This window comes from Alosa alosa, chromosome 14 (assembly GCF_017589495.1).
Source record: "Alosa alosa isolate M-15738 ecotype Scorff River chromosome 14, AALO_Geno_1.1, whole genome shotgun sequence".
In the NCBI taxonomy this organism is placed as follows: Eukaryota; Metazoa; Chordata; class Actinopteri; order Clupeiformes; family Clupeidae; genus Alosa; species Alosa alosa.
Genome location: NC_063202.1, coordinates 33,641,521 through 33,661,001, shown reverse-complemented (window position 1 = coordinate 33,661,001; position 19,481 = coordinate 33,641,521). Strand labels below are relative to the sequence as shown.

Here is a 19,481-nt window from a genome sequence, read left to right as displayed (position 1 = left end):
AAGTGTGCTTGCCCTGGTCCGGTCAGCAACGTGAGCGGACAGTGGCATACGCTATGCTGAACCTGGCTTGATCTAGGCATTGTAACAGTGCCTTTCAATGTTGGAGCAGTGGCTATATCTCAAAAGCTCTAGGAGAGGGCTATTCAACTATTGGCTTGCGGGTTGAATGCGATTCGTTGGATTTTACCTTTGGCCTGCCTTCAAATTTAGCTTCTATGACTGAAATCAAATCAATAAAATAAAATGACAGCAGTGTAATAAAAAATAAATAATGTCACGCGTCTAATGTCACGCCTCTCAAACTGGGCTGTCAGGTAACCTAGAGAGGAATTGAAATAATGAAATATGACCAAGGCATTAAAAAGCTGCTTGTTTGTCAGGATACTTTTTCACTGATTTATTTTAAAAAAAATATGAGCTATGAGTGTGAATGTTATATATTCCATCCCACAAAGTATGTCTGGTTTATTTGACAAATAATCAATATAGATTTGCTCTATAAAAGACCTTATGTCTGTTTGGGATTGTTTTGTGAGCCTGGGGTTGTTTTGAGAGCCTATTGATGTAGCCTATCTCAGAATAAAGGAATACTTCATATTACTCTAAACCACCGTCTGTAAATCAACTGTATACTACTGTCTACATTGCACTATATTTCTTGACCTGTCTCTGTATGTTTCACCAACTTTCTATACTTTGCCTCACATTGCAACACAGCTCAGATCTTTGGTTGCTATGAAGGCCAGTCGTTCTAAATGGATGGTTGCTATGGCCAAAGGCCAGTTCTATCTCTGCCGTTGTCAAGCGGGCATATCGTAGAATTCTGATTAACCTTATCTTATTTAAAACATCTCTATTTTACTTAGCCCACTTCCATACAGTGGGTCCCATTAAGAAGTGGCCACTTCATTCACGTTTACCGTGATTCACACAGCAGCATTATTAAATTAATCTGTCACCATACGCCTATGCCTACGTTTGCAAAGAAAACATTTTAATTTGATTCACATGAAACATTACATTTCATGTACATGTTGACAATGAGTAGGCTAGTTTTGGTTGTTGGTGGTGTTATTGCATCCCTTAGTTATGCCTACAATGCAAGTTCCCTCGCGATTGGAAGCTCCTGTAGACAATAGTAGACGCATTTCAAAACATCGCGTTAGGAGTCCTTGCCACTTCTTTTAAGCTGTCACAGACGTAGGTGCTACTTTTAGATCTAAAGTGCTTCGTGAATTACTGTTCTGTAGTGCAAGCATCTCATATCAAATGACCATGGCATTACGCTAAACAACATAAATCCCAATTAACTCCTCCCTATAGCTAGCCACACAAGAAATTAATGATACTAAATCTCTGCTTAGCATGCTTCTCCGCTTAGCATTCAAATAACAGAAGGGGCACATTTATGTTGACCACTACAACATTATGGGTTTTTTTTCCTGCCATTAATAAAATTAAAATGAAAACAGTGAAATTAAAATGAAAAACTCGTTTTGCCATTTAATTTTCAAAGTGTCCTGCCAAAATTAAAAATAAAATGAAATATATACATTTGGCTTTTATTTTTCCTGATAAACACGATACATTTGTGACAAAAATAAAAAATAAATTGAAAACGTCTATTTGTCATTTCATTACCATCCTGGTATATTACTGCCAAAAATGAAAATGAAAATGTTAGTTGGAAAATGAAAATGCAAACTTCACTTTGACCTTGCCTTTTCCTGACAATGCGCACAATGTATGCCAAAATGATAAATGAAATGAAAACTGACACCTGCTTGCGATTTATTTTCCATTTTCATTTTCAAGTTCACAACATGCAAATGAGCTGCATTGTTAATGAGATGTATGTGGGTGGTGCTCTGGTGACGACAAATTAAATGCGCCTACTGTGGTAGTACGTTAGCTTCTATAACTACCCTGTATTTTTTGTATTACAGGTTACCAAATAAATGGATAGAACCAGAGGCAGTTACAAACAGTCAATAGTTTATTTAGTCTCGTCTCTTTGCTTGTACTTGGCAGGGGTAACAAGATATAGACTTCAACATACAGTACATCATGACGAGGGACAACAACCCAAGTAATTAGTCGTACTGCTAAGATACCACTGACAAATCTTCAGCCATACGTGATTACTAATATACTCATGCACACGCTAGTGTAGCACTGCAAGCTGCAAAACGCCCAAGTTAAATCACACTGTTGATATCAAGAGAAATCACACAAGGAACAAACTTTGTATCGAAACTCAACCATTAAGAGAGTGTTTACACCGCAAGCTTTTAAGGGAATACTGCCAGATATACCTTCACAATAGAGCTATCCCTGGGTTAGGCCCACAAGACAAGGACAAGGGGGTAGGCCCAACAAGGAGCCAACACAGGAGAACAGACATGAACAAACAACACGAGACACGTGGCTTCAGCTACCTTAGTACATAAACCAAAAACAAACAAAAGAAACAAACAGAGGAAAACAGTGGTCAGACTATGAATGATGATCGTTTGTAGATCTTGGCTGTGACCGCCGTACAATACCACCGTTTCCAGAAGGAAATTGGAATGGAAGAGGACCCACGTTAACTGATCATCCCTTGTTACTCCCAATAGCAAGAAAAAAATAGTTTGCATGTAGGCTACGGGTCTCGCACCGGCACAGTGAAACGAGCCAGGAACTCCTAATGCCCAATGTAAAGTTCTCAAATAGCGTGCCCTCCCCGGCTTATGTCTTACTCCGACCAGCGACGGCAACGTGCAACTCCCGGGAGCATTTCCTGGTTTATCAAAACGGATGTTACGGACTCATTAATCCTCATCTCATGCACCTGTAGGTGTTAGCCAGTGAACGTCTAAATGGGCACACTACCATCACACACACATCACACTACCATGATCATGATTTAGCTTGGTTGACGGCAAGATGGCAGCCAGATCGGTCCAAGACGAGGCTGTAGCGGCCCTAGAGTCCCCTTGTATCACACGAGGCCGGCCCAGGCAGGATATCCCTGCCGAGACGATAACAGCCTATGTGCAGTTAGGAATGACAGCAACAAAAATCGCGAGCCTGCTCAATTCGTCGGAGAGGACAGTACCTAAATCCAAGCTCCTGCATTCTACGCCGTACTGTCGTAGATCATGGTAGGCGCATTTAATTTGTCGTCACCAGAGCACCACCCACATACATCTCATTAACAATGCAGCTCATTTGCATGTTGTGAACTTGAAAATGAAAATGAAAATTGAGAAATGGAAAATAAATCGCAAGTAAGTGTCAGTTTTCATTTCATTTATCATTTTGGCATACATTGTGTGCATTGTCAGGAAAAGGACAAGGTCAAAGTGAAGTTTGCATTTTCATTTTCCAACTAACATTTTCATTTTCATTTTTGGCAGTAATATACCAGGATGGTAATGAAATGACAAATAGACGTTTTCAATTTATTTTTATTTTTGTCACAAATGTATCGTGTTTATCAGGAAAATTAAAAGGCAAATGTATATATTTCATTTTATTTTTAAATTTGGCAGGATAATTGCACTGACACTTTGAAAATTAAATGGCAAAACAAGTTTTTCATTTTAATTTCACTGTTTTCATTTTAATTTTATTAATGGCAGGAAAAACCCCCCATTCAACATGACTCATTATGTCTGTAACGTTAACTGTATAAAACACTTACTTTCATAAAGGACTCACACTAGGGGTGTAAAGATTAACCGATACGTATCGGTATCCATTTTTAACGTGTAAGATACAGCTACATCGATACGTGAAGCCCCGTATCGGAAAAAAACTGAAATGAACCGGTCGTTATATCGATTTACTTGTTATGAATCGGTGCACAACCTTTTCTGCTCGCTCAGACTCATTTACGTTCCAAGCAGCGCGTTCATCCCACTTGGCACGGAATTGTGGGTAATGCAGTTCGTTTTTGGTTACATTCATTGCCCAAAGTTGTCAAATGACCTCATTACCCATACATCTATTGCAACTTAACCATGTGACAACTTGCACTCGTCGGCTTTTGTTTTTCGAAATCCAGCGCAAAATTAAGCACTTATAGCATTAACGATAGTCTGTAGAGTAGCCTTACCTTTGATGAAGGGATTTCCTTAATGTTAAATAATAATTTGGCCCTTGCTGCTAAAACTATGCATAAATTATTAGCCAATGATTTTGTTCATATTCACTCAGACTTGTGGCATTTTAGGTTTCTGCATCAGGTCTACTGTTGGAACAAAATAAGCCCAGAGAGTTCATTGATTTGTAGGCCTATATGAGAAAAGGCCAAGAGTGTCTTGTTGAGTCCACTGTTTTATTTTATTTCGGTATTGTCTTACCTCAACAAGGCTACAGCTCCATGAAAACAATCAGATATAACTCTATAAAATCTGTAAAGTCTATAAAAATGTATTTTTATGTTGTATTTGGCTGCTGTGCTTGACTGAAATGTAGACTATTCTTTTTTCATTTCAATACAGTATATGAAACAAACCTCAGTTTAGATAATCATATTCACACATTTTGTTGCCTAATTGACAACCATGACCATGATAATTGATCATATAAAATGAATGTGCACCTTGAGCAAATTATAAAAAATCTTTCAGAATGCTTTCCATTCTTGAACTGCATCGAATTGCATCGAATCGCATCGCATCGAATCGTACTGAATTGTTTTTTATAAACATGTATCTTTTCTTTTATCGAATCGTGCCCATGTATCTAGATGCGAATCGTATTGTCTTTTACATGAGAGATTCACACCCTCACACCATCACACCATCCAGCACATGGAAACCGATATTTTAGGTTCTTGGCCACAAACTCAAAACGTGTCTCTCTGAAGCCCTGTTCTAGAATCTTTGCTCTGAAGGCTGTGTTGCTAGGCAACATCAAATAAACGAAATGATAGTCTTTCAGTATTAAATGTGTGCGTGTGATTCCGAATGGATGTGTGTGGTTTGCAATTAGAATAAACAAGAAATAACATTTCCAATAATTTCCCATGATAAATTACATAATATTTGCACCTTCCTTACTTGTGAATCTCACACCGTATTTCAAGTAGGCTACACTAGTGAAATGTAATACAACGTTGCCACCTAGCGTTCAGATGTCGTTCTAGGCTATTTAACATTAACGTGACATTGCTTGTTTATTCTTTCGTCAACTCCATGCTTTTAGGAAAACAATCTTTTTATCATAGTTCCCTCTTAAATGAGTGATTACCAGCTCGTTTTTGTAACAGAGATAGCTGTTTATTGTCCCTAGGTTTACAGAAACACCTATTCATATTAATACGTAGCCTATGGAGTGCTGCCGACCACTGTTCATTACGGCCCAGAATGCCTTGCATGTCTTTACAACAAAACAACACAGTAAAACCTAAATGCCCGTAAACATATGCATTTGCATACTTGTAACATTTTTAATAATACTCTCCCATCATGATATTTAACAATAATGAAAAATTTAATTTGAATACCGTCAATGTGAAAACATGGCAGAGCAAGGATTTCACGATTGGGCAAGGTTGCCCGGAGACATTGAGCATACTTGGAAGGCATTGTGATAGAAGGTGAATGGTGCAAAGGTGAATGGTGAGGGTTACCAAATACCTGTGGGTGGTTTGCCAAATGATGGAAACTTTTGGAATATTTCTTTTTTTTTTTAGCTTATGCACCCTCACACTGGAGTCCCCAGTTCATATACAAAATTTGGTATCGATATGTGACAGTGTTACTGTGATATGGACGACTTCCTGTTTCGGAGCTTCGCCGCCGATTTCGTTTGGCTGTGACGGGCAAACGCTTCTGAAAATCAAAAATCTTTTCTGTAACTTTTGTGAGGCTTGGTCCAAGGATCATGTACGTCAAGTTTCGTGAAGTTCTGACCAAATTTGTGACCTGTGAAACTTTAGTTTAGCTTCCTATTCAATCCAATATGGCGGAAGAATGACGAGGGTCAGTGACGTCATTTTCAATTTCCACACTACACCGATTCCGGCCGGACGTCCCAGAGTTGGATCGGTGGTGATATCTCAAAAGGTCTAGGAGCAGGAGCTGGCCCAAAATCGGGCTTACAGGAATAATAATAATAAGAAAACTTAAGAAGAACAATTAGTGTGCTGCTTTGCAAGCACACTTAAAAAACTTAAGAAGAACAATAAGATGTTAAAAAGATGTCAACAAGCAGGGAGATAATGAAGATCAGTAGTTCTACTCAAACTACTTGTGCGTAGGCTATGTTCTCCTTGCTATTTCAGTTCGTAAGTCCATACCATCCCATGGCAGAGCAATACTTTCCTACTTGCTAGATTGATTGGTCAAATCTAGCAAGTAGGAAAGTTTAAGTGAATGACATGAAAGTGAAAGTAAGACATTCGAAAGGCCAACGAAAGTTGTTGAGGAGTACGATCACAACAATATGTGATCAGATGCAGCAGGGCCACTGGGAGTACGATCACAAATATGTGATTAGATCATTTTCGAAAAAGGTTCTATAACATGACGCAACAATTACCCTCAGGGACTTTTCTGCCATTAAATAATTTTAAGAACACTGAAACTATAGAATGTTCGCGTAGAATTCTAGAAGGAGCCAGGAAAATAATTCACTCTCACTCCTCAACAGGTTAAGGTTGCTTTTGATAGTACAAAATGGATTTACTGGCTACTGAACAAACTGTTGTATAAACTGTTGTTGCTTGAGGCTTTGGATTATCGGACTCTATAACCTTGATCGCCAAACTTTTCTGTCAAACGTTAACGTGAAACGTTAAGCCAGCATCAAGGGCTGCAAATAATACCGGGCCAAGGAAACGCTATCTGGAAGAAGAAAGCATCAAAATCCTTCTAACGTCTCTCAAAACTAGTGACTCAATATAAAAGTGAGATTTTCTCAGATTACTCACCCGCTACCTGTGTTCGAGTTATCAAGGAACTGCACGATATCGTTGTTGCTAACCAACTAGCAAACTAGCAAACAAACGTTTAAAAGAAAGCTGACACCGACAAGCCGTCGCCGCGACACAATGCCTCCCCTCAGCTGTGCACCAGGCTGCGACTCATGCGTCCTTCTCAGCGAAAAGATAGTGGAACTCGAAGCCAGAATAGCGACCCTCCATCAGATTGAGAAGGATGAACAGTTCCTCGACACCATTCTCTCTGTAAGTACCTCTCTTACACACACTAATGCCAGATGCCCTGATTTCACTCTGCCCTCCAATACTTTAACCATGCCATGCACTAATGCAACTTCTGTCCCTGTTGCCTCTCCCCGGCCTCTGCTGAGAACCAAGCCTGCTCTGCTGGCCAGCTCCACTCCACACCAGCCTGAGCCATGGCGTAGAAGCAAGCATCACAAGCACGGCAGACGGTCCGGACGGCACTCAGGCCCAGCCCAACCTATACGACTGGAAAATCGCTACGCCATTCTGACCGAGGATGAGGAGCCCCTCCTGCCCCAAGACAACCATCCTGGTCCCTCCTCAAAATGTCGGCGCCCCCCCCGACCCCCTCCTCCCCGGACCTCATCAACCTCCACCCTGGTCATCGGCAGTTCCATGGTTAGAGACCTCTGCATTCCCCCATCATGTAGCATCCCTCCAAGGTCTACTACTAGAGATAAGCAGTCAGTAGCACTGCAGGAAAACTACAAAACTCTCATCACCACCCTGATGGGCACAGAAAAACGCTTTGTCATCTCTGGGCCTCTCCCTACCTACAGAAAAGGTGCTGAGAGATGGTCCAGACTGTTCGATCTCCACACCTGGCTCAAACGCTACTGCGCTTCCCTAAGCATCCCCTATGTCAACAACTGGGGCTTGTTCTAGGAGAGGCCCAGTATGCTGATGCGTGATGGTCTCCACCCAAACCAACATGGAGCCAGGCTACTCTCTGACAACATAGCGTCCACACTGAGGCATTGACATTCTGTAGAAAATATTACAGATTCACGCCCCCCAGGTATTGATTCGAATGGCATTATACATGTGGATGGGTCTGAGAATGTTTTCTGCAAGGTAACATACAATACTACTACCATAGATCAAGCTGCTTCATGCAATAGCATGACTTATGCTTATAGTTCTATTCGTTGATGATTTCTACCCAACGTATAGTAAAAACAAAAGACAAATTTAAAACTAGAAACCTAACAAATATTCTTTCCATACCTCAGCATATTCCTCAAAAGCCAGAGGCATTTTCAGCTAACATGGGCTTACTAAATATAGGTGCACTTACTACCAAAACCTTTGCAATCAATGATTTTATTAGTAATTAGTTGGATTTTTGGTTTCTTGCTGAAACCTGGCTGACTTCAGACAGCGAAGCTGTTCTTGTTGAAACCTGTCCCCCAAATTATAATTTATTCTACTCAATTAGACAAGGCAAACGAGGTGGTGGAATTGCCTCCATTCTCTCAAAAAAATATAGCTGCACTAGAGTCAACTTTGGCAAATTCGCTTCCTTTGAGTATATTGCCCTCACTCTGAAGGCTGACCCAGCTGTACTTCTATTAACCTTATACCGCCCTCCTAAACTATGGACTGGCTTTCTCGACCAGTTTTCTGAACTTATGTCGCTCATCATCACTAGCTATGATCGGATAATTGTAAATGGTGACTTTAATATTCATGTTAATAAGACAACTGATGCTAAAGCCAGTAAGTTCCTTAATGTGTTGGACAATTTAGAGCTAAAGCAGCATGTTACAGGACCCACCCACAACCTTGGCAACACCCTCGATCTAGTCATTTCTAGAGGGATAGAAGTCACAGACTTATCAGTAAATGATATAAATATGTCTTTTAATCATTATTGTGTATCTTTTAATATAGTAATACATACTCCAAAAATTCATCCCGAAATTGCAATCAAATCGTGACTCTTGGACATTAGAGCAGAACAGCAGTTCATAGCTCTTATAGACTCCATAAATTTAGATATTTTACATCATTCCATTGATCAAATGGTAGAGGCTCTCAATCATGAATTAGGCACCCTGCTTGACAGAGTGGCACCCTTAAAGACTAAAAAAGGCCCTGTAGCAAACTGACACCTTGGATGAACGTAAATATTCATGATCTAAAAAGATAATGTAGAAAAGCTGAGAGAATGGTGAAAAACTAAGTTACAGGTTCACCGTGCCATTCTAAAAGAAAGAATATCAAATTATAATAGAGCTATTCGGAATGAGAGAAGGAACCACTTCTCTGCTGAAAACAGTGGAAACTCTAGGGTGTTGTTCTCCACCATTGATAGGCTATTGCATCAAACACCTTTTGATACACTCAGTCAGGCATCCTCTCTAAGATGCGAAGAATTTCGCAGACTTCTTCAACAACAAAGTCATTTCTATAAGGGAAGCTATTGGTAACACAAGAAATATGTTTGATAGTACACCCAAAAACAGCCCCCCAAAATTAAGGTTCTTTAGCACTATTACTCAATCTGAGCTTGGTAAAATTATAACTCAAACCGGCTCCTCAACATGTGTTTTGGATCCAATCCCTACTAGATTCCTCAAAAATGTATATGATAGCTTAGCTCCCTTTATTCTCAAGGTAATAAATACCTCATTAGAAACAGGTATATTTCCAACTGCTTCCAACTGCTTTTAAAACCGCCGTTCCTGAGCAAATTACTTGAAAAAGTCGTTTGTAATCAGTTAAATACCTTTCTCCACGAAAACAGTATCCTTGAAAATTCCAATCAGGTTTTAGATCAAATCACAGCACAGAAACGGCTCTAGTAAAAATAGTCAATGATCTTAGACTGGCTACTGACTCAAACAAAGTCTCAATCCTTATTCTTCTGGATTTGAGTGCGGCATTTGACACCATTGATCATAGCATCCTAATTCACCACCTTGCGAAGTGGGTGGGTCTCTCTGATAATGCTCTAAACTGGTTTCAAACCTACATTACTGGCAGATATTTTTATATCAGTCTAGGAGATCATGTGTCTGAAAAACATGACTTGCCTTTTGGTGTGGCCCAGGGGAGCTGCCTTGGTCCCCTGCTATTTTCCCTATATATGCTTCCGTTGGGAAACGTCATAAGTCAGCATAATGTAAACTTCCATAGCTACGCAGATGATACCCAATTGTATATTTCTGTGGACCCAGATGGCCTTTGCTCCCTCACTGCATGCCTAACTTCCATTAATCAGTGGATGAGCAAAAAAAATTTGAAACTAAATGATGACAAAACAGAGGTACTTTTAGTTGGACCAAAACTAAAGCGAGACATTGTTCTTAGTAATCTGGGGCACCAGGTCAAACCAAAAGTAACAAGCCTCGGTGTCATCTTAGATGCAGAGAGAGATGCGGAGTCGGACATAGCATAGGCATAGTTCATATCGAAAAAAGTTTAAACAATTTGGAACTGCGGTCTTTATTAATGTCATCTAATGATAACGCTAGCGTGCACAATCTGCATCATAGAACTGGCTTAAACAGGTGACATAGCGGATTTTAGGAGATTAAATGCAAACCGAAACTAAAAAACAGACCAGGCCTTTATTTGAGACCAGCCTTTATTTATCCAAACTTGTAGCAACACCAGGCATGTAAAAGAGACAGGCATCTATTTTGGACTTGGCTTTTAGTGGAAGTTTTACGTTAAGCCTATAATTATATAACTTTGATTTAAGGCTATATGTTTTGCCTATTGAATAACTTAATGATATAGATAATTTAAAAACAGTTTTTATGCAGCATAAGTGACATCTCGCTCTGTCTGCAACTGATTGTTGTCTGTAGATGTGTGATATTCTGAAATGTCCTTAAATTTGGGACCATTAGCCTATTGCTCTTTGCAATTTGGGACCTTGCAGTCAGAATTGTCATTTGTTTATTCAAAGTCTCAAATCCAAAGAAGCATGGGCTATTCAAAGTGTCAGTGAATTGCACATAATTTTTATGTCATTTTAAATAGCCACTGCATACCCGTGTTTGTTGGCGTGTTGTTGCAAAATACGCGGAAACATTTTATGCAAGCAAACTGCATACAGGGAGTCTTTACTGTTGAGATCAGAGATGATAATCATCCAAACATCTTGCATCTTGATCCGTTCTGTGATTAAGCACTGCCAAAACTCCACTTACCCTCTCTGTCTCTTGTCCTGCGGTGTGCTGTGTGAGAGGGGGAGTGGCTACAGTAGACCGGAGAAAGCCAACATGTGCTTCTTTTACCCATATACTTAGATATCTTTTGCATTACTTATCCAAACAACGTCAAACTTGGCACTGCACTCGTGCCCGTAGCAAGACACCTGCCAAGTTTGAAATCGAACGGATCCGATTCAATGAACTATGCTAGGCTGGAGCTGAAAGTGGTATCGCCAGACTCACAGAACGGCTGGATGAACTGGAGAAAGGTAAAAATCAATTGTTTAACTCGAGGAGAGGTGGAAAATGAGCGTAACAGCTTTAAAGCTACACTGGGCAAACATTTGCCACTTTTGAAGCATGTTTTATGAACACATAAAGTTTGGTATTTAGCAGATGCTTCTATCCAAAGTGACATGGACTTCAGGCAGACTTATTCAATTAATTTTGATAGTATATGGCCATGCAAATGTTGAAAAATGTTGTCCCTGATTGATTCAAGTCAGTGCAAACAAACATTAATTGATCAGGGGTGGAAGAGCATGGCTTTTGCAGTTGGATTGATAACTCCCAATCATTAGTTCAATTAGTGAAGCCCTCTATCAAATTTCTTGTAATGAATATTTTGTTTGAGTATGATTGTGTGTCATGGCTTACCTTTATGTCAGAAATGATCCTTAGAAAACGGAAAACAATAAGCATGTTGATCAGACGAACCATCTCCCACAGAGACATGAGGCCATGCTTTTCTTTCCTATGGAAGAACAAATCTATCAACAAAGATATCTCAATAATGGAATACATTATTGAATTACTCCGCAAAATGTTTAGAAGCAACACCTACCGGTGAAAAAATGGAAGCTTGTATGTGGCAAATATTGAAATCTGAAGCATCTAATACATGACCGGAAAAAAAAAAAACTGTTAAATTTTCACTGGAGTGTAGAGATGCTCCAAGATAAAAAATATATTTTCTACATCATACAGTGGGCATTACTTTCAAATGGCCACTTCAGTCGCGCATTACGTGCCGTGAAGCTGCGTGAAACTTTAGTACCACTTTCAGTCACTGTGCGTCGCTCTGCCACTGTACATCACTCTGTCATTAGCCTGCCTGCCGCCCCTTCTGAAAAAGCAGGAAGCTACCTTTAAACATAATTGTTGCCGAGAGGAATCCCAGCCTACTAATTCAATAACAAAATACATCATGCATAATTAAACATTACCTCGATTTAGGCTACTAGGGTATGACTTAAAGCTTGGCTGCACAGTGGTGCGCTACACAAGGACGGAAGATGATGAATAACTGAATAAAAAGGCCTAGCCTAAATGAATCAAGAGTAAGGCTAAACAAATAGCCTAGTAGCCTAATGAAACATACGTATTGATGTAGTATCTTTGTAACATTATTAAATTAATCTGTCACTATGCCTATGCCTACGTTTGCAAAGAGGAGAACATTTTAATTTGATTCACAATAACATTAATTTACATGTTGACAATGAGTAGTCTAGTTTTGGTTGTTGTTGGTGGCGTTATTGCATGTTAGTTATGCCTACAATGCAAAATTGCTTCCTCCTGTAGCCGCATAGGATTTCAAATCATCGCTTTGAAAATAGGTTTGTGAATAGGTCTTAGTGAGTTAGAAGTCCTCTCGACTTCTTTTAAGCTGTCCCAGAGGTGGAAAGTTGCGTTCGTTGGGGGCAGGGTCGGATTAACAATTCATAGACCCTTGGGCACACATGTCTGATGGCCCCCCTCCCCCCCAGCCAACGTGAATCGGGCGGTCAGTTAATAGGCCTATATCGATTTTTCTTGCCATCTAAGGCACGAGCGCATCTGTGAGGCCAAGCCTCACCAAGTAGTCCGTTTGTTTACAACTAACATTACATTTAATTAAACTGCTTATAGGCTATGCCGAAATAGTTTTCAACATGTTGATTATCAGTGTCGGGTGAATTAGGAAATGTTCTCAAAGTAGCCTTATGGCTGAAAGCTGCTTGGGATCCCCCCTGTCAAGCAATATAACCATACAAACGCGCGTCCTGATCACTCATTGTTTCAAAAGGAGTAATTTCGGCTTTGTCGGAACTGGCCATTGTAGGCTACTTAAAAATAAACTTCTAAAACTAACGAAAAATATTTATCTCCTTTCAGTTAATTCAAAAGTTTCCAAAAAAGTTAAAAATAGATGACATGATGCGCGTCACTGACATAATGCGTAAATAGCCTAGATATTCCAATATATTCGAATACATGTGTTTATTTTAGAGGGAAAATTCCAACGTCATTTTTGAGCAATTTTGACAGCCCTAGTCCACTGTAGGCTACGCCAATTGTCTATTAACACCTTCTACCTAACCCCGGTGAGTGGGGGTCGCTATAATGTGTGTAAAATAGCACCATTGAGTAGCCTATGCGAAATAGCCTTAAAATCGTTCCGGTGCCACTCTATTGACAGGCTATGGACAACAGACTGGTTGAAACAATAGCAAAGTATGCATATGTTGCACATAATTTACAATTTACTTTTGCGCATGGTAGGACTAGGCAGCCACGTTGATAGGAGCTCAACACATTGGAGAGTTAAGCCCAGACATGAAATGTCCTATGTAAGAGGGGATTCAGGGGTTTCTCCCCCGAGAAATGTTTAAAAGTTGGTCACACAACTCCTAGGCCTACCCAAAATGGACAGGATGTGGACAGGAAGGAAATGAAAGACTGTGTTGACAAAATCAACAAATTACTGCGTACAACACGCAAGACTTCCCAATCCCAAGAATTCTTTCTGCTGTAAATGTAAGAGCCTTTAGCCTTATGGACATTTTATTATTGTCGTCGACACTTTATTATTGCCATTTATTGCCATTTGTACTTTTGCATTGTTTATTGACACTTTTGTAGGCTACTTTTGTATTGTTTACTGGACCAAATAAAAGTCCTCTTCTTTTTCACACCAACCTTTGCTTCATCCTTTGCTTAAAATAGACCACCAGTCACGGTTACCCTTTAAACCTGAGAGAGGAGGAAAAGGGCTTGCACAGGTAGGCCCGAAACATTAGGAAATAGATTAAAAATAGGATTTCGGTCCCTTCCAGTAAAAAAGTAATCCAATGCAGATGTAAATTAGGTAAATAATGCAACCTTAACGAAACCGAACTCTGGGATTTATTTGAACGTTTATTTTGAAGTGTTTCAGTTGATTTGATGTCAGATTTACATGATTCAAACGTCCCTACCAAGGCAGGCTACTTGCTGTAGGGTTTAATATTTTTATTCAGAATGTTCTTTCTATCCATAATCATAAGTCTTTCTTCAGTGAATTAGCAAGATACCATCAGAAGCCAACAATCATAAAGCACCTGTGCGCGCGCTCTTTCTCCCTGCACATGAAGCTGTCTGCATGTTGTAGGCTAGATTTGCGTGAGTTCTTTCTATCTGCTTTAATTTTGCGAGTTGCGATCACCTAGGCTATGTTATAGATGTTCTATGAGGCACTAGTGTTTAGCTGTGTCACAAAACAATAAGCTTTGTCAGACTACTTTTAAAATGATATTCAGGGCTATATACATTTTAAACATTGTTTACAAGGCCTTGTGTTAATTCTTTAGGTGGGAAGTGTCAGGATTTTTCATACGAGAGACGCTCTCATTGGTGGTTAGTATATGGAGTAGGGGATTGACAGCAACATAGCCAATCACATTATGAGAGATGCTGAATTTAACATCAACTGCGATGTTTGATTTTAAATTAATGTAAATTTAGCCGGGACTGTAAGCTGGCACACGTGGGTGCTCGATATTTTCAGTGGGTGCTCACGGTATCGGCGCCTATGAGCATAGGGGAGAACCTGGATGAATTAAACACTTTTTAATTAAATGTAATTTACAAAGACATTGTAAAACAGTGAAAGTTAATATTTTGTCACTAGCAACAACCTTCTACGGCTGCAAACGGATTCACTCGCAGTTAACCTTTATATTTCTTTATTAGGGCAGGGCAGGCATATTTCTGGCTATTAAATTATGTCTAAACCAGTCTGCTAAAGTCTGTAGTGAAATCTGTGTAGGGTTTTCCAGGCTCCATTTCTTTTTACGAGACACCCTGCTCACAAGAGACATCTGCCGGTTGTTTGGGTTGTTGCAGCGTCGTTGCAGCGTCACTGGACGCGCGCAGACTGCGAGGGAAGCTGGCCAAATCGAAGTAATGCCCACTGTATGTATCAGACTGTAGCTAAACGTGGCCTTCTGCATACCAAGAGTAAAATGGTGAGCATCCCATCAAAGATATTACTTTTGTAGGACAGGTAACCTCTCCAACCAAGAGCAATATTTTTTAGTGCCATCTCCAAAAGGTAAAATAAAATAAATACACAATTGATGACCTGCAAAGAAAAGGTCAATGTTAGACTTGGAGATGATAATATTGAGCACGACGGAACTTTAATATGAATTGGGTGTTGGTCAATACCTCTAAATAATCATCACGCTCTGTAACTGTTTTTTCAGAGTCCAGAACTAAAACAGTCTGTAAAGCAATAGAAATACATCACAAAGGTGGAAGAATTACATAAAGCAAATATTAGTAATTGAAATGATTTGTCAATGTCATCACAATAACAATAACTGAACATTACTTTAATATTCTCAAATTCAATAGCATTTGTATGTATTCACATGTACAGTATAGAATTTAAATCTAGCACAAGAACAAGCAATTTATCATTATTCAGTCCTAAAACATCTCATATGGAATGCTCTGCTTGAAAATGGTATCTATTGTAAGGTATTCTTTCAATTACAATGATTCAATGCCAGTTCAACCACATATGAGTAAATGAAATACTCACACATATGCAGATGACATTAGCCAGAGCCAGGGCATTGCCCAACACAGTGACAGAATAGTGACAGACTACACTTTGTAGCCGCTGTAAGTACAGCTGATGGTATTCTGGTTTCGGAGGATGCTGAAGAGAAGGTATGAAAACAGTCAACTGATTAGGAGGAATGATAGAAGATATACAATGTGTACACACACAAACACACCCACACCCACACACACATATTCCTTAATGATTTTAATAGCTCTAGTCCTTCATCAGTTAATCTGTCATGCTGGGAGGGGAGAGCCATCCTTGACATCCCCAGTCTACAGGGCTTTGCAATCCTTTATAGAGCTATTTGGGTAGTCTCTGAGATAATGGTCTCACACATGTTTTCCTCGCCTCTTACGATCATTACTACCTATGTAATGCCTCAATGTTAGATGACACAGATTACCCTGTGAGTGACAAAAGCACAATACATAACTGTGCTCTCACATGCTTCCACTGAATGCGTTGACAGAGACATTTCTTATTCACTTTACATGGGCTTACGTTATCTGTTACTGAAGTGTATTGTGGTTGTGTTGCATTACTCCTGTCACCTCCATTAAACAGTTGAAAAATGTTTTTTTTGCTGCGCCAATGCTGAGCAATGCAGGTGTGAGCCAATCCCATTGCATTTATACAAATGAGCAAAGACGGCTCTCAATATCAACAAAGATGGTGCACGGAGTTCAGTAGAGCTTTTTTGAGAGAGTTTGTTTGGCTTTTTAATGCTTAGATTTTGTAAAAGTTAAAGTTGTAGTTAGACACTCTACATTCTTAAAAAGCCCTTATTGTAATCCCAAAACACAGCTGAAATGTTGTGTAAGCCAACTATTTAATGTCAGCAAGCTAACTATCCTCCTCTGCCAGCTGACAGTGGTGATTGGTTGTTGACCTGTCAATCTCGCTTCAATGCATATGCACCATACTTACCAGCAAGTGTTAATGCAACGCAAGCATCAGAATTTTAGTTTTTAGTTTTAGTTTTAGTTTTTAGTTTTGTTAGTTTTCTTATCTGTCTTATCTTCTACTGTCTTTATTGTACAGTGGAGTTTAGTTATATGTTTTTACTTACACTGATGTTTACCACTTCTGCTGTAAGTGCATGTTGTGTGTTATGTCTGTATGCTACCGAGACCCTTGAAGTATCTATCTATCTATCTATCTATTCTGGATCTGTTGTTTCTGAAAGTTTTTTTTTCATGCATGTTTACCACAAAACAGACTGCTGTTTTCATATGCAAGAATCCCAAAACAATCGCTCTTAAAGGTTCACTACGCAGGTTTAGGTATTTTTGGCAACTTTAGAGCTCCCTGTAGAGTCGCAATATATTTATATTTTACTCTGCTGTTGTAAATAGCAAACTTCTCATGGCTTATCCCCCCTGTACACAATAAAAATGCTTTTGTTGTGGAGGTGAACGATTAACAACAAAAACTACCGTGGCATGAAAAAATATTTGGAAATTGATTTTAATGCCTTAATTAAAAAATGAAGAAAAATCCAACCTTTAAGAACACCAATTTTCTTTGTAAATAAATAATGTTTCGTAAATAAATAAATGTTCTTCCTTAAAATACAGGGGAAATAAGTATACATCACCCTGCTGTCCCAGCCCCACGCTCTCTAGCATCTCCAAATCCCAAGTCCCCGTGCTCTCTAGCGCCTCCAAGTCCCGAGTCCCACGCTCTCTAGCGCCTCCAAGTCCCGAGTCCCACGCTCTCTAGCGTCTCCAAATCCCAAGTCCCCGTGCTCTCTAGCGTCTCCGAGTTCCGGGTCCCCATGCTCTCTAACGCCTCCGAGTTCCAGTCCCGAGTTCCCTTGCTCTCTAGTGCCTCCGAGGCCCTCCCGAGTCTCCACGGTCTCTCACGCCTCCGAAGCTTGGTCCTGAGTCCCCAGCTCCCAAGCTGCCCCGTCGGTCCGCCCTGTGACGTGGCCACCCTCCCGACCCACCTCGACGTCTGCCCTGCGGCGTGTTGCTTTCAGATTTGCCATTCTGCCATTACTATATCAACATTACCATATGTATTTTACATAATTTCATAGAACTTATTCTTCTGATTACCAATGGTATGTAATCAAGAAATAAGTAGTATAGTAAGCTCATCCAGTACCAAAAATGAAATGTTCGACATGGGCTCAAAAGGGTTAACCCTATGAGCCCTAACCTTTTTTCAGGGCATTCTCACTGCCTTAAGTTATAAGTATTTATCCTGGTCATTGTAAGTGCCATTCACATATGCTATATATTGACTTTTTCAGCAGAGTCTATGCTACCCAGATCTGCCACCAGTTCATGTATTAATACTTGCAATTTGATTTTGATTTTTAAATAATAAAAAGACAAAAAGCGTATTATAAAATTCTTACATTTTGATATGTATCTCTGCCAGCTGTACATGACTTCCATGCATGTGTAGGCTAGACTGTCCTGAATCTGGCAATATAAGAACCATGGTGGAGGGAGACTCTGGGGCTGAGCAATGTACAGAAATATGTGGTGTGTGCCTTACAGAAATAAATGCCATTTTTTTTTTATTTAGTGATGAAAAATTACCTTTCTGCGCTCCACATCTGTGACACAAACTGATCTGACCTGACTTGACCTGAGTTTGCATGTTAGCCTGTGTGTGCACTCATGACGGTTCTCTACAACACCTTTTTACTGCAATGAACAAAGCAAAGGCAAAAACGTGTTTCTTTGTTGAACTTTTTCGAACAATTGGGATGCCTGGTGAGCCTTTTGGAATTGGATACCATGAGGGATTTGCTAGGATCTCAAAACCGGATTATGAACATGCTTTGCCATAGAGGAACATAGCCTGGCTAACGTCAGACCTCATCTCATTGAGATGGGGTCTGGGCACTAGACATTAATTTTCTCGTATTTGAAACGTGGTTTACGAATGCCCAGAGCCGTTTATTGGGTCGCTACGAATGTCTGTCAAATGCGTCTGTACATAGCTCATAATGGCTTCGGCGTGTCGTCATCGTCTTGCTGCCCTCCCTCCGTTCTGTGATTGGTTCCTTCGTTGAGGTTAAAACGAAGTCCATAAAATCCAGGCTGCCTAGCAGCATGAATAAAATTGCGCGCGTAAGGCAGCATGGGAAAACTCAGGCTAAGAGGAACACATGATAGCATCGGATTATGAACATGCTTTGCCATAGAGAAACACACGAAAATGTGGGGTAGGTTGAGCTGTATGAAGTTAGTCTTATGCCGTCACTTCGTCTGTTTTTGTAACGTGATCCCTTTGACTCAGAAGAATGTGCTTGGCATCAATGGATAGCTCTGTGTGTGACATGAGTGCCATATCTATGCGATTACGAGTTTGCGACTAATTCAAACGGGAGTAAAGGGTGCACAGGTGAACGCAGAGCAGTATAGACTGTAAATATGATCCAATTTCATTTAATTTCAGGATTTTCCTGCTCTGTCACCCAATAAAGGTTTCACGCTGCGACGAACAGTTCCGGGGC

At 40.0% G+C, this 19,481-nt stretch overlaps 1 protein-coding gene across 2 annotated transcripts in view; it reads right to left on the bottom strand.

The window, feature by feature from the left end:
- Nucleotides 1-19,481, bottom strand: part of LOC125307118 (two pore channel protein 2-like) — a 278,758-nt gene that overhangs the window by 108,085 nt on the left and 151,192 nt on the right. For both annotated transcript variants that reach the window (XM_048262913.1, XM_048262914.1), the window contains exons 15-19: nucleotides 15,977-16,096; nucleotides 15,598-15,654; nucleotides 15,383-15,511; nucleotides 11,972-12,021; nucleotides 11,785-11,881 (exon numbers count right to left, since the gene is read on the bottom strand). In XM_048262913.1, coding sequence (XP_048118870.1) covers nucleotides 11,785-11,881; nucleotides 11,972-12,021; nucleotides 15,383-15,511; nucleotides 15,598-15,654; nucleotides 15,977-16,096 — 453 coding nt within the window. The remainder of the gene's footprint in view (nucleotides 1-11,784; nucleotides 11,882-11,971; nucleotides 12,022-15,382; nucleotides 15,512-15,597; nucleotides 15,655-15,976; nucleotides 16,097-19,481) is intronic.